At 39.1% G+C, this 12,750-nt stretch overlaps 1 protein-coding gene across 1 annotated transcript in view; it reads left to right on the top strand.

The window, feature by feature from the left end:
• Positions 1 to 12,350, top strand: part of GALNT7 (polypeptide N-acetylgalactosaminyltransferase 7) — a 43,329-nt gene extending 30,979 nt beyond the window's left edge. Inside the window, exons 8-12 of the mRNA XM_009330733.1 lie at positions 1,209 to 1,331; positions 3,459 to 3,677; positions 5,822 to 5,920; positions 7,252 to 7,380; positions 10,114 to 12,350. Of these exons, the coding sequence (XP_009329008.1) occupies positions 1,209 to 1,331; positions 3,459 to 3,677; positions 5,822 to 5,920; positions 7,252 to 7,380; positions 10,114 to 10,251 (708 nt within the window). The 3' untranslated portion in view covers positions 10,252 to 12,350. The remainder of the gene's footprint in view (positions 1 to 1,208; positions 1,332 to 3,458; positions 3,678 to 5,821; positions 5,921 to 7,251; positions 7,381 to 10,113) is intronic.
• Positions 12,351 to 12,750: the final 400 nt, after the last annotated feature.

The raw sequence follows: 12,750 nt of genomic DNA, 5'->3' as shown, positions 1-12,750 counted from the left end.
CAAAAGTGGAGACATCTAATATCCTCAGCAGCGATCTGTGAAATCGTAGCTGAATTTTACTAAAAGTACATTCAGAGCTCCCCTAGCTACTCTTGCTGTTCGTGATTTTCAGGAAAGCTCTGAGTGCACTTGCTCAGCTGTAAATCCATATGCAAAAGGTAGTTATTGAGGTGTTACACATACAGAGTCTTTATCCTTCTAATTCTCCATCTTGCTTAGAGCTAAATCATGATTGAAATTACATACAGTAGTTCTGTAATTGAAGTGCTGATTATGTAGAGACCTCCAAATTGGTTTCATGTAGATCACAACCAATCTTCAGAAGAACTAAGTAACATTTATCAGCCTTGCATGCTGACTTTTAGATAGCAAATATAATGGTCTTGCGTATCTGAGCGGTTTTTTTGATGAAACTTAAGAAAATTAATATGATGGTGCAATGAAGGAAGTCAACTATTCTGCCCATCTTTCCTAATACTGTTAAGTCATATTTTTAATCTGGAATTCAGACTAATTTGGAACATCCCCAAAGTTAGCTTGAATTTGGATTTGATGCTACATTTCAAACTTGTCAAAATATGAGCAACTAAATTCAGATTTAGGTATGTATTCTTTTCCCCATAAATGGATTATCCAAGGGCGTTTGGGAGGGAGGGAATTTCAGAATGGTAATATGTTTTACCCATTCTTTTTTTTCAGCCACTACAGTTAAAGAAAAATCTATTTGTACTTGGAACAATGGGTTACCAAAGACATCCTTATCTCCTACTAGCCTTTATTAAGAAAAACTTAAATGTGATGGGCATCTAACCAAAACCCATCCTAGTGATGGTGTGTGAATTCTTTAATAAAATATTATTAATTATGTCATAATAAAAATTACCCAGTTCCAGATTTTGTGCACTCATTCAGTACTGTTGGTTTAAAATAGCAATGGAATGAGATGGCAAACTTTTTCAAAAGCTTTTTTAAAAAGTATTTTAGTTGAGTAATTTCATGGCTGAGTTGAAGATGTACTCAATACAGCCTTTCATTTCAGAGATCTATGATGTTTATGCTTAAATCTGAAGCGAAAATATTTAAATATATCATACAGTTGGTATAGTAGGAACAGTAGTTGACATTTCTTCCATAATTTATTACCTATTTGTCTGTGTTAAATTCCTGTGCATATATATTAATATCTCCACCTTTGCTTCAACTTGTAGATCTGGCAGTGTGGGGGAAAACTGTTGTTTGTTCCCTGTTCTCGTGTTGGACACATCTATCGTCTCCAGGGTTGGCAAGGAAATCCACCCCCTGTGTACGTTGGGTCTTCTCCTACATTAAAGGTACTGTTTTGCTGCAACCTTGAAGGTGGTTTTTGATTTTAGATAACAACAGTTTTAGATAAATCTATTTAAATTATCAGCAGCAATGTAGAGAGCACTTCATCCAAAGCTATTTAGTGTCTAAAGCTAAGATGGTCATCCCCACAGGAGGGAAATCTTTGTGCCAATCCCACTGTTATTAAGAGTAGAGATTCCTGGAACCCATCTTCTTGCTCCACCCCTCCCCATCTTTGAGGTACAAATCACATTTCCTATTACTTACTGTCAGCACCTCCTGCCTTTGCTGTGCTGTGCCCAACTGCACAACTGTTGTTTTGCCCAACAAACAACTCCAGTAACTACAGCACGCTCCTAGAGATGATGATCATGGCTTTGAAATCGCCCTTTGGCTCGATAGGGTGTGATCCTAGGCTGAGTTAGCAAATGCTGTAATCTAGCATCTCTCAGAGCTTTGTGGCTGCATTTGTTAATTAAGAAGCAGTGAATGTGGCTGCATTTGTTAATTAAGAAGCAGTGAATGACACCTGGGAAAATGGTGTGCTCTGCACTTCGTCGTAAAGGTTGGTAACTCCTCAGGCACCTTGCAGGTTCAGAAGTGTTGCTCAAGCCATGATATTAAAAGTAGACATAACCTCAAGAAAAGAGTGAGCCAGCTGTCTGTATCTGAAGAGAGAACTTGAATCAAGAAAAACTGTTTCATATAAGTTTCCACCTAGCAGCAGGAAGAGAGACAACCCTCCTGTTAAGGTTTCCTATTGCCTGCTTTAAGCTTCCTCTTGTGCAGTGTTTTGGCATTGGTAAATCCCGTTCCCAAAGACCTAGTTCTTTGTAAATTCCAATCCCAGAGCCATCTTCCTAGACGTTACCTGTGATGATGACTACTGGTGGGGTTACAGAGTATGCCTTGAGTCAAGCTAGCAGTTGGTTCTGTTGAAAAGGGAATGTCCCAGCCTCGCTGAATGGTAGAAAACTAACCTGGCACCCCCCAAAAAAAAAAAAGTCCTGTGTTACAATGTGAATTGATTAACATTTGGATCAAACAAGCACTAGAACCGGTACAGGGTAGGGTAGGGGGAAATGGGCATAGCTGGAAGTAGAGACAGAGCAATGGGAGACAGGATAGCAAATGACAGCTCCCTTGCTCAGTGCAGGCAAGATGTTTGTTTGCCTCGTGTGAAATCATAAAAACCATTTCACTCTTCTGAAAAGCTGATCAAAAATATTTACTGCATATCTAAACGCCTTACATGAGTCTGCTCATCTGCTTACTGAATAGAACACAACACTGCTGAGTGTTCTTAAATATTAAGTTGCTTCTCTCTACAAGGCAGGATGCAGGAATAGCTTTCTCCCAGCACCCTCCTATCCCCATAGTAAATGTGCTTTTTTTATAGCTTTGTTCAATTTGTGCTGGATGTTGATTGAAGTAAAACTCACAATAATTTGTGCCTTTAGTCAGATCTATTAAGATTGGTTTAACACCAGGTCGTTAATGCTAGAAGAATTGTACAAAGTGAAGTGTGCATCTAGAACATGTACAGTTAATACAGCGATAAGAGCCATCAAAAAGACTGAGAAGAAAGATGTGAGGGAGAGGCTTGTTCACCAGGCGAGCTATCTATTTTTTTCCCCTTCTCCAAGCAGCAGTCTACTTTACTTAAGAAGGTAAAATCTCCTTGGTATGTCATAGCTGACCCGTTTAAGACTTAATTTTTTCACCCTTAGTGGACTAATGCATATCATTCTCTGTATTAAAACTGTAGAAAGTGAATACAAACTTTGAAGTACAGTTCTGGTACACAGCAAATGATTGCAACACTTTATTGCACTCATAACTGAACAGTCTTTATTTTCAAATAAACTTTCTCGAAATTTAGAAAAAGACTTCTTACTCTCATTAAGCAGGCCAGTTTATTTTGCTGGCTTCAGTCCTAAACTGTCATTTGAAAATAATATGCATGTGTCTTGTATAATCTGCTGAAGGTGACAAATTGCTAGTTCTGTATAATAATTTCATGCTGTCACTTTATAAGACGAGAAATCCCTAAATTTCAGGAATTAACATGCAGTTACGTCTGACCTGTTGTGTGTGCTTTGAGGTAGCAGCAATGCCCTTGTTCTTCACAGAACTACGTCAGAGTTGTAGAAGTGTGGTGGGACGAATACAAAGATTATTTTTATGCCAGTCGGCCAGAGACAAAAGCTCTACCCTACGGAGATATATCTGAGCTGAAAAAATTCCGTGAAGATCACAACTGCAAAAGTTTTAAGTGGTTTATGGAAGAAATAGCATATGATATAACTTCATATTATCCACTACCACCTAAAAACGTGGACTGGGGAGAGGTAAGTACAGCACATAACCTGTATTTATTTTAGGAGCTTTTTTTTTTTAAATTGGGAATTCAAAAGGAAGCGATTGGTACTTGACATTGATCTGAGAACAGGCTTTTTGATTACTGCTATACTAAGGTATATGATACTAGCCAGAGAGCTATAGAGATATAACCCTAGGAAAAAATTACATATACTTTAAGAGGTGCGATTTTTTTAAATTATCTGCATAGTTCCTTGAAGGATTATTTTATCTCTAGCCCTGTCTTCAGTTATGTCTAGAGCTCTTTTTTCCGTAATTGGAATTTAGTTTTTCTTTAAAAGAAAAAAATGCGAATCCTGTGTGCATAGGAGTATTGGCAAAGATTAATAGGTGAAAATCGTCTGCGAAGGCCTAGAGAATAGATCGTGAAATCCAGGTGGAGTACATTCTGCCTAGGTTTGCTAGCCTGTGATGTACTCATACAGTTACAGCCTCAGTAAATTCCTTATCTGCCTGTAATAATTTGATGTGATTCTGTAACAGTCATCTCCAGCATTAATATATAAGAGTAAGATTGTGCTAAATTAAGGATGTGGTTACAAATTCGGCATTTTCCTGTGGTTGACACAGCATGTCGCCGGCCAGGTGGAGGACGCTTCGCTGAACCCTGCCTGTTTCATTCTGGCTTTTAGCCCACACCTTAAGGAGCTCTTACTGCAGGTCCCCTGCCTGCTTTCAAATGAGTTGGGATTTTTTTTGTTTGTTTGGGTTTTTTTTCCTTTTTCGGCAGGTTCCAGCCTCGCCTTGTCTCTCCTATCAGTTTTACTTTTGTAGATCATGGAGGCAAAACCAGAAAATTGTCTCGCTAGTAGGGGAGGAGTGTCCCACCAAATTTAACAAACTTCTTTCCTAAGACATGATGGACCTGTTTCTGTAAGTTCAAACGAGCATTAGAAAGTACAGATCTATGCTGTTTCCTATGGCCAAGGGTGTGACACTCTAACTTCTGTGAGGAATTAGTGATACAGAACATGTGCATGGCGAAAGGGGATACAAAATAGTCTTGTATTTGAGGGACCAGGTGAACGATGCCACCTTTATATCTTACCTAAAAGCTAGCACAAAGCGTTCGTTACTACATTGGCCTTAGACGTCCTTTTGAATCCACATAAAGGTGAAAGTATCTGAAGAGAATAAAATAATAATGGCCACCTTGCGGGAAATCATCCCTGATAAAAGCAAACGGTTCTGGTGAAGTAACAGGAAAGTCGGAAGTTCAGAGACTTCTCTGAAGTTTCCTTCAACTCCTCTTCACTGGCTGCCAGTTATCCTACATCTGAGAAATCTTTTTTCCCACCTATTTGTAACACCGCACTAATTGCATTTCCAGACTGTCAGGAATGAAAGTGTGGGGTTCATCTTCCCTAACGCTCTCTGGAAGTCAGGTCTAAGCTTAGTCCTCCAGACTTTCTTCTACCGTCACAAAGAAGAAAGAGGCTCTGGCAAAGAAAATAAGTCTGGAAAGAATGTTATTTGTGTCATAAAGTCTTTGTAAAGCTGTTTGCTGGCCCTTCTGAGAAGGGAATGAGATAATCAGCAGTTCAGGCATGCTTTCTGACAGGACTTTTGTTCTTTATTCCTCTGCCTGTGCCTGCCCCTCATCAATTTTATCTCTTTTTTTCCGTGTAATTGCTGCTGCAGAAGGTACTTCGGAGCAGCCGGGTCAGTGGGCTGTGCCTGGCTGCATTTAATAATGGCTGTGCGTAACTTCTCTGCATCACGTTTCTCATCCACAAGATGAGAGCAACTTAGCTGAGCTCCTGCTTTATTTACGAAGACTTGGGAGACTGAACATGCTTTGGTAGGAGATTGAATAAATTAAAATACTTGAAAGTCCTACATTTCGGTGTCATTAATTTGGAACTGAGCTTTGCAACTCTCGTTTTATCAGTGTACTCTAACTCACATAAGAGCACACAAATTAGCATGGGCAGCTTGAAGCTCCATCTCCCAGAATGGTTAAAATCAGTATTTAAATTTCATACGCAGGTTTGTCTCATATGTCTCTGGCAGATACCTGTTTCTGGTTTGAAAGATAAGTGGTAATTTTCTGAACTCCTTCATGCTTATTTTTGCCTTGAGACTAACTTAGAGTGCAAAACCTCTTTTCCAGATTAGAGGCTTTGAAACTGCTTACTGCATCGATAGCATGGGGCACACCAACGGTGGCTTCGTTGAGCTTGGGCCGTGCCACAGAATGGGGGGAAATCAGGTAAGGAGCTTGGAGGCAAGTCTGAAGGAGAATTGCTTGCAGTGGATGAGAACAGGCCAGTTTTCTATAAAGCCTGTACATAAAGTCACTTAGGTGCCAGCTACAGAAATGGGACTTAGGCATTTTCCATAAGCACACTGATATTGCTAAAATATGGGAATCTGAAAATGTCATTTCAAACACAAATGATACAAAATTGAAGGCAAATTCGTAATCTCTTCTTCAGTGAAGCAGGTACTTGAGGAAGCAAGAACTGTGTTTTAAAGCAACCATACCACTGCATTAGAACAACTGCGGCTCTTAGCATTGCTGCTGATTCATCATTTATCTTTACTTAATAATTAATTCTTCAGGAAACAACCCCCTCAATCAATTATTTCACAAAGTTGTTTTGCTCTAGTGGAAGTATAAAACACTTTTGTGCAGTAACTCATCTTCCACCACAGGAGTCAAAAAATTAAACACAAATTTGTCTCTGCTTCATTTACAAATTAATTGGCAGATCATAATTACTAATAGATGGTTGCAATCCAAGCTGCTATCGTGTTTGACCTGTATCTTCACAAACCTACCCACACTACCACACAAACATGCTGTTCTGTATTTACATCTCCTTTTTTGGTTGGAAAACCTTGCAGCATTTCAAGTCTTTATTTATGCTGATGTAGACTTGAACCAGGCAAGTTTTCTCATAGCTGTCCTGAAATCACGTGCAGGATGATGCTTTTAAAAATCGTATTTGGGTTAGCTCTTTAGTAGCCCACAGAAATGTCTCTTTTATTTTGATATTTAATGAAAAAGTTCCCTAAACTACTTTTTCTGTCCATGTTACCCCCAAAAACCCTGTAACAATTATTTCATAAGAAATAGCTAGGATAATCTTTCTGTATCTGGATGCATTAGTTTGATTTCCTCCATGGGTAAAATGCCGAAGTTTTACTGTCTTCACATGAAATTACTGTCCGAGACCAAGGACTTGCTACCAGACCTTTAGAAAGATAGTGGATTGTTTGGCCATCAAATCATGCAAAGGCTTTTAATCAAACACCTTCAGAAGTCTCCAAGTAGGGATCCCTTTATTTTTATCATTTTTGTCTTGCTAGGTAAGTTTCTTAGCCTTCTGAATCCTACAGGAAAGTTATCCATGAAATTGAGTGTCGTCATAGTAGAAGTGCGTTACATCATGTAAAATAAAGAGCCCTCCTGAAAGATAGGTGTAATAACACCAGAGAATATTTTGAATGATGTGATTTTGTTGGTATTTTCAGTGTTTCTAAAATACTTGTTATTTTGAGTCAAATGTTAAAAAGGTGCCTTTTTTTTTCTGTTAGCTTTTCCGAATCAATGAAGCTAATCAACTGATGCAGTATGATCAGTGCTTAACTAAAGGACCGGATGGATCCAAAATTATGATTACACACTGTAATCAGAATGAATACAAGGATTGGCAATACTTCAAGGTATGCAACAGATACATAGCAGAAAAGAAATTATAATTTGCATCCTGGTTTTCTGCACTTTTTTTTATTATTTTACGTATATCTGAAAATAAAGTTCTACGACAAGGTTAACTGACCTAAGTAGAGTAAATTGTTAATTGCACATTCTTGGAAATCCATGCTTGCCAGGAAAACTTCCGCTAGGGCGAGATGCTTTCGCTAGTGGTTCTAGTTGCTGTCTTCTGTAGCAAAAACTTTAAGGAAAATCTCATGAGGCTACATGTGCTGCCACAGGTGTGTTAGGAGTTGGCCCTCGTCTCGGAGGAAGCAAAGAGGATGTCTGCTACCCAGTGACAGAGTTTCTAAAAGCTTTTTGTGCCATCACCCTCTCTGTTTGTATGCTTTCTATCAAGAAAGTTTCCTTATCTAATGGATGCTGTGAGAAGATTACTTAAACGCTGAGGTGCATTTAGCAGCTAGGGTCAATATTAGATCTAATTTCGGGAGGTCTGAATTGAAGTGTCGCTCTGTTTAAAGACAGAAGATCTTCTTAAGCCTACATAGGAATAGGTAAACACAGCATTGCTCTTTGCCTTTTTGTGTTGTCTTTACCTTCTTCAGTATTTCTTTTTCCTGTTCATTAGCTGTTCTCTAATAACATGCTCTGTTGTGAATTCTGGGTGTGGCGCCATTATAATTCTGTTGCAAAATCTGTGAGTTTTTGATAAAGACTTGGAATGTTGGCTGATATACATGCGAGGGCTGCTACAGTGTATTCAGTCACTACATCTGTAAGTCCTCTATTAATTCGAGTTTTGAAAGTGTTATTTTAAGAAGTGTCTAAGGTTATATTTCTGTTTGTCTCTTAAAAAATGAGACTGAGTAGTCTAAGGGTGACGTTATCCTTGGATATAACCATAGAAAACCTCTTTCTGTGTCTAAGAAACTCTTCTGTGTCAATTTTTCTACGGTCTATCTAGTGTATTCCTTATTTATTAGTTCATTAGCTGGTTATCTGGATTGTGTTTGTCTGAAAGATGTAAGCACTGTTGAGTGCAGCAAAATCTGTTCGTTACCCTTTAAGCCACCCCACTTTTTCTGAGACTTGCATAGAGCTTGGAAATATCAAGCACCATAATGCCATTTCCACCCAGCTTTCTTGTGCCATATAGACAAGACAAAATTCTTTAAACCTGAAATTTAAAAATAATAAGCAGTGTTCCAGTGCCTGCCAACTTCTGCTTTAATATTGGAATACTACAGAGCGCTTGTTAACTCTCGCCATTCTAGTGTGTCCCAGCATGTTACTTGGCTCTTCTCTAAGCATTTCTTTTATGTACGAAGATCCATTTCCTCCACAGTGGTACCAAGTTGTGCAATTGTTTGCTTATTATGGCAAGTTATAAGGAAGCCCAGTAGGCATGGTCTGGGCTGTAGAACAAAAATTGACTGGCTTCCAGAAGGTAAAAAAAAAAGGGGGGTGAGAGCGAAAGGACAACCAAGGGTGTGTAACCGAGCAGATACTAGAAATTTGGCATACTCTGCTGGGCAGTACGGAGGGTATGACCATTTCTTCTAATGATGAGGGTGTAAGGAATGAAATGCTTGTGAGCTGCTGAAAAATGTTGTGGCCTCGTGTAAACGAAAGCTGCCAGGAGATTTTATCTGGTTGGTCGGTTGGTTGTTTCTGAAGTGAATGTTTGTGTGCCAGTTTGGTGAGTGTAACATCTGTGCTACTTGAGCAGTAGCAGGGCTTCGGTGCCAATAAGCAAACGTCCAGAACAAGGCTGGCGGTGGTCTGCTGATTGCTTTTGTTCAGGTACCTGTTTACCTCTCTAAGTAGAGGACCCCCATGTCTGGCCACACGGCAGGAGCAGGCATCAAGCTGAACCAACATTTGGACGTGCACATGCATGTGGGAGTGGCGGGGTGATGGAGAGGGTCCCCATGCCAGGGGGAGCATGTCTTCCCGTGGGCGCTGGGCCCACGGGGCAGGGCTGCGGAGCCCCAGCCCGGCCGCAGTGCCGCGGGTTTGCTTCTGCTCCATTGCTCTCCACACCAGATGCAACTGGTCAGCGAGTCAGGGCTACATCTGGCGCGCGGGGTTGGCGCGTGGGAGAGAAGCCACAGGCCGCTTTGCGAATGCGTGAGATTCGGGCATGGCAGCACAGGGAGCTGGGAAGGAGCCAAACGTGCGAGTCTCGGCCTGAATGTGCTAGGCACAATAGGTCTGCAGTTACTTAGGCAGCCTCCTCTTGCTCCGGAGGCCAGACGTGCTCTCGCACCCTCTTCTCTTCCTTCTACCAGTCAAACAGGGAGCAAAGTTACTGCTTTTTTTTGGCCGGTGTTGCTAACGTTGGTGTTGGGCAGTTGCTTTATGCGAGGGCTAACCAAAGGAGGATCTGCCCAGTGAGTTAGCTGTCCTCGAGAGTTAATCTTTTGTTTTGGTTACAGGATGGATGAAAAGGCTGGAAGCATTTTAGACACAGTTTTGCTCACTTCCTTAGCAGTTTGTTGCCTAAGAGAAATGCAAGCCATTTAAAGTGGACCTACACCTATCAAACACTTTATAATACGAAGGCTGTGAAAATCTAGGTTTAACAAATAGTAAAATGAGTAGAGAACTGATTGGTTCTGGGACCCTGAAGCCTGCTTTTGTAAATAGCTATATTACAGTTGTGAAGGTAATGTTAAAAAAACCAAAAAAACCCAAACCAAAAAACAACACATGTTCCTGATGATTTTGTTTTCCAGAATCTGCACAGATTTACTCACATTCCGTCAGGGAAGTGCTTGGATCGCTCCGAAGTCCTCCATCAAGTTTTCATTTCAGAGTGTGACTCCAGCAAAGCAACGCAAAAATGGGAAATGAACAACATCCTTAGTGTGTAGACAGACAAAACCTACCTACTGACACATTAATTTGTACAGGACTGAAAATAGCCTGAAAACTGCTGCAATTATTAACTTTGTACAGCTGCGAGCCTCCTGGCTTGGATAAAGGACATAGAGGAACTGTGATTATTACAATAACATTATCATCCGCAGTTAATGTTTACAAAACTGCTTTACCTTAAACTCTGTAGATGTTTACATCTTTTTGTTTTAAGATGTTGGTAAATTAATGTGCTGTTAGCTATGTTTCATAGGAACATAGTTAAAAGCGTTGTCGTCTTCTTTGGGATTACACTCAGGGGTCTGAAGGCAGTTTTTTTACACACACTTGAAAAGGTTGGAGTAACCAGATTTTCATAGAACTTGGTGATTATCAACCTGTTGTATATTTTTATTTAATTTTACATCTTACTAAGCACTGCCACAGGTTATTAGCCAGGGTGGCCTTCTCTCACAGTCATGCTGCTTTTTTGGAAGGTGAATTTCAACATATTTAGTGCCTCTTTCATTTCTCTCTTTCACAAGAAAAGAATTTGTTGGAAATTATACAATGGATTTTTCTGAGCTGTCACCAGGGGTAGGGACCAAGTGTACCACCCCGTGTAATTACTGTGTTACTGAAGACAAATTTGTAGTGCCGGTTTGGCTGCTCTAGTTTGCTGTGTACGGTGCAAGGAAGAGCTTAGTGTTGGGTTTAGCACTAATGTGGTACATTTTGATGGAAGTAAGCACCCTCCTGATTCCAGTTAAGAATTTATAAGCACTAACTTGCTTGTTTAATCCATGCCTTACATAAAGATAATAATAATAAAAAAGAAATAAAATAAAGCTGCACAATTATGTAAAACTTAGAAAGAATCCAATGCTTCATTTATATTGTTATTTTAAATGGAAATCACTTAGAGGTGGACTAAAACTTTTCATTAGGAAAAAACATCCAGCTCCTTAACACATCTACCTAATTCTTTACAAGGACATCTGTCAACTAGTTTGGATGCCAGATTCAGATTTGAAAAGAGAAATGGAAATCCTGAAACCGCATTTATTCATACTAATTTTCTTTTTATTTTTGTCATTGGAAACTTTTCCTGAGGGATTATGAACACAAAATACAACCACTTGGTGCTATAGTGTACAGAATAGAGTGTGAAGAAGTAGTTTCTAAAAATGTTCTGGAAAGGAGTTTATGCGAACTCGCCTAGGAGTATAAATATTTACTCTGAATGAACAGAGAGGTGGAGGAGAAATGATTTATCCTCACTTCCTTATTCCAGATATTGTGACTGTTAAATGTTGACATCGGTGTACTGATTTCATAGGACTTATGCCTAAAACACGTCACACTATTAAATAGGATTAAATACTTCCCTGAAATCTAGAATAGCAATGCATGCAGCTTCCATTGATGTTAACAAGGGTTATGTATCATATTTGGTGACAGAGTTTGATCTTTATAGGGCTGTCTGCACTGATCTGTTAGTTTGGGATCTTTCCTAGTTTCTTTAAACTTCTCATCTATCCTTTCAGAGCTATGAAAAATAGAAAATAAAGGAGGGAGAAACTGGAAAAAAAAGGAAAATAAGGATGTGTGCCGGCACTTGTTCCTTGTGTGTATGAAAACTGACTCCATTTTTGTGTGTTGGGTAGATTAATTTAATCATACGACTATGCATAAGAGAAAGAATGGTGGCACATAAATTGTGCGGGTGTGCATTTTAAATGGGTATTTTGTGCAATTCGTTGAAAGCTGATGCTGTATGTGAATATGAATCTGTATGTGAGACTGAAACCTTACAAAACATGAGATCGTAAGAAGCTGTTGCTGTAATCACTTTTTCCTACTATAGCAGGCTTGGAAAAAAATAATTCCCATATTCTTGCTTTGTAAGTTGATGATAATATCACTATGCATTTCTACATATTTTATAAATTTGATTTATGCAGATTTTGATACACTGTATGTTTCTGTAGAAATTGTATAAATCTTTAAAAAATTTATTAGGGATAAATCTGGGAAACCTATGTATATCTTACTTATGGGTTGCTTGTTTTTTAGGTGAAGTAAATAAAATATTTGAATTTTTGGGTTTACTATACTTTTACAGAGTAAAAATGGATTATCATCTTTATAGAAACCCCATATCTCTAAATCTAGACAACTTCAATGTTACAAACTTAGAAATATTGAAAGTGTCTTATTTTACTTTCTATCTAGGTACCTTTTATCATATCTGTGGGGCTCAGGTTTTTTTCCAGTGAAGTGAAAAATGAAATTCCCACTGAGAGTTGCCACGGGGATACATTTGGATTTTTGTATCACCTGCCCTGATCTAATTAGGTAGATTTAATATGCTTATAGAAAATGAACTTGAGAATGATTTCTGAAGTAGAACGAAAGGTCAGGACTAGTTGGTAGTGTTTTGACTCTGTATTTTATCTTAGTCCGTGTATGTTTCCACCAACAAACATGTCCCAATCAAACTTCTGGTTTTTTCC

Source organism: Pygoscelis adeliae, unplaced genomic scaffold (genome assembly GCF_000699105.1).
Source record: "Pygoscelis adeliae isolate BGI_AS28 unplaced genomic scaffold, ASM69910v1 Scaffold167, whole genome shotgun sequence".
NCBI lineage: Eukaryota > Metazoa > Chordata > Aves > Sphenisciformes > Spheniscidae > Pygoscelis > Pygoscelis adeliae.
Note: the sequence above shows the minus strand (reverse complement) of the source record. Positions and strands in the feature narration are given on the sequence as shown.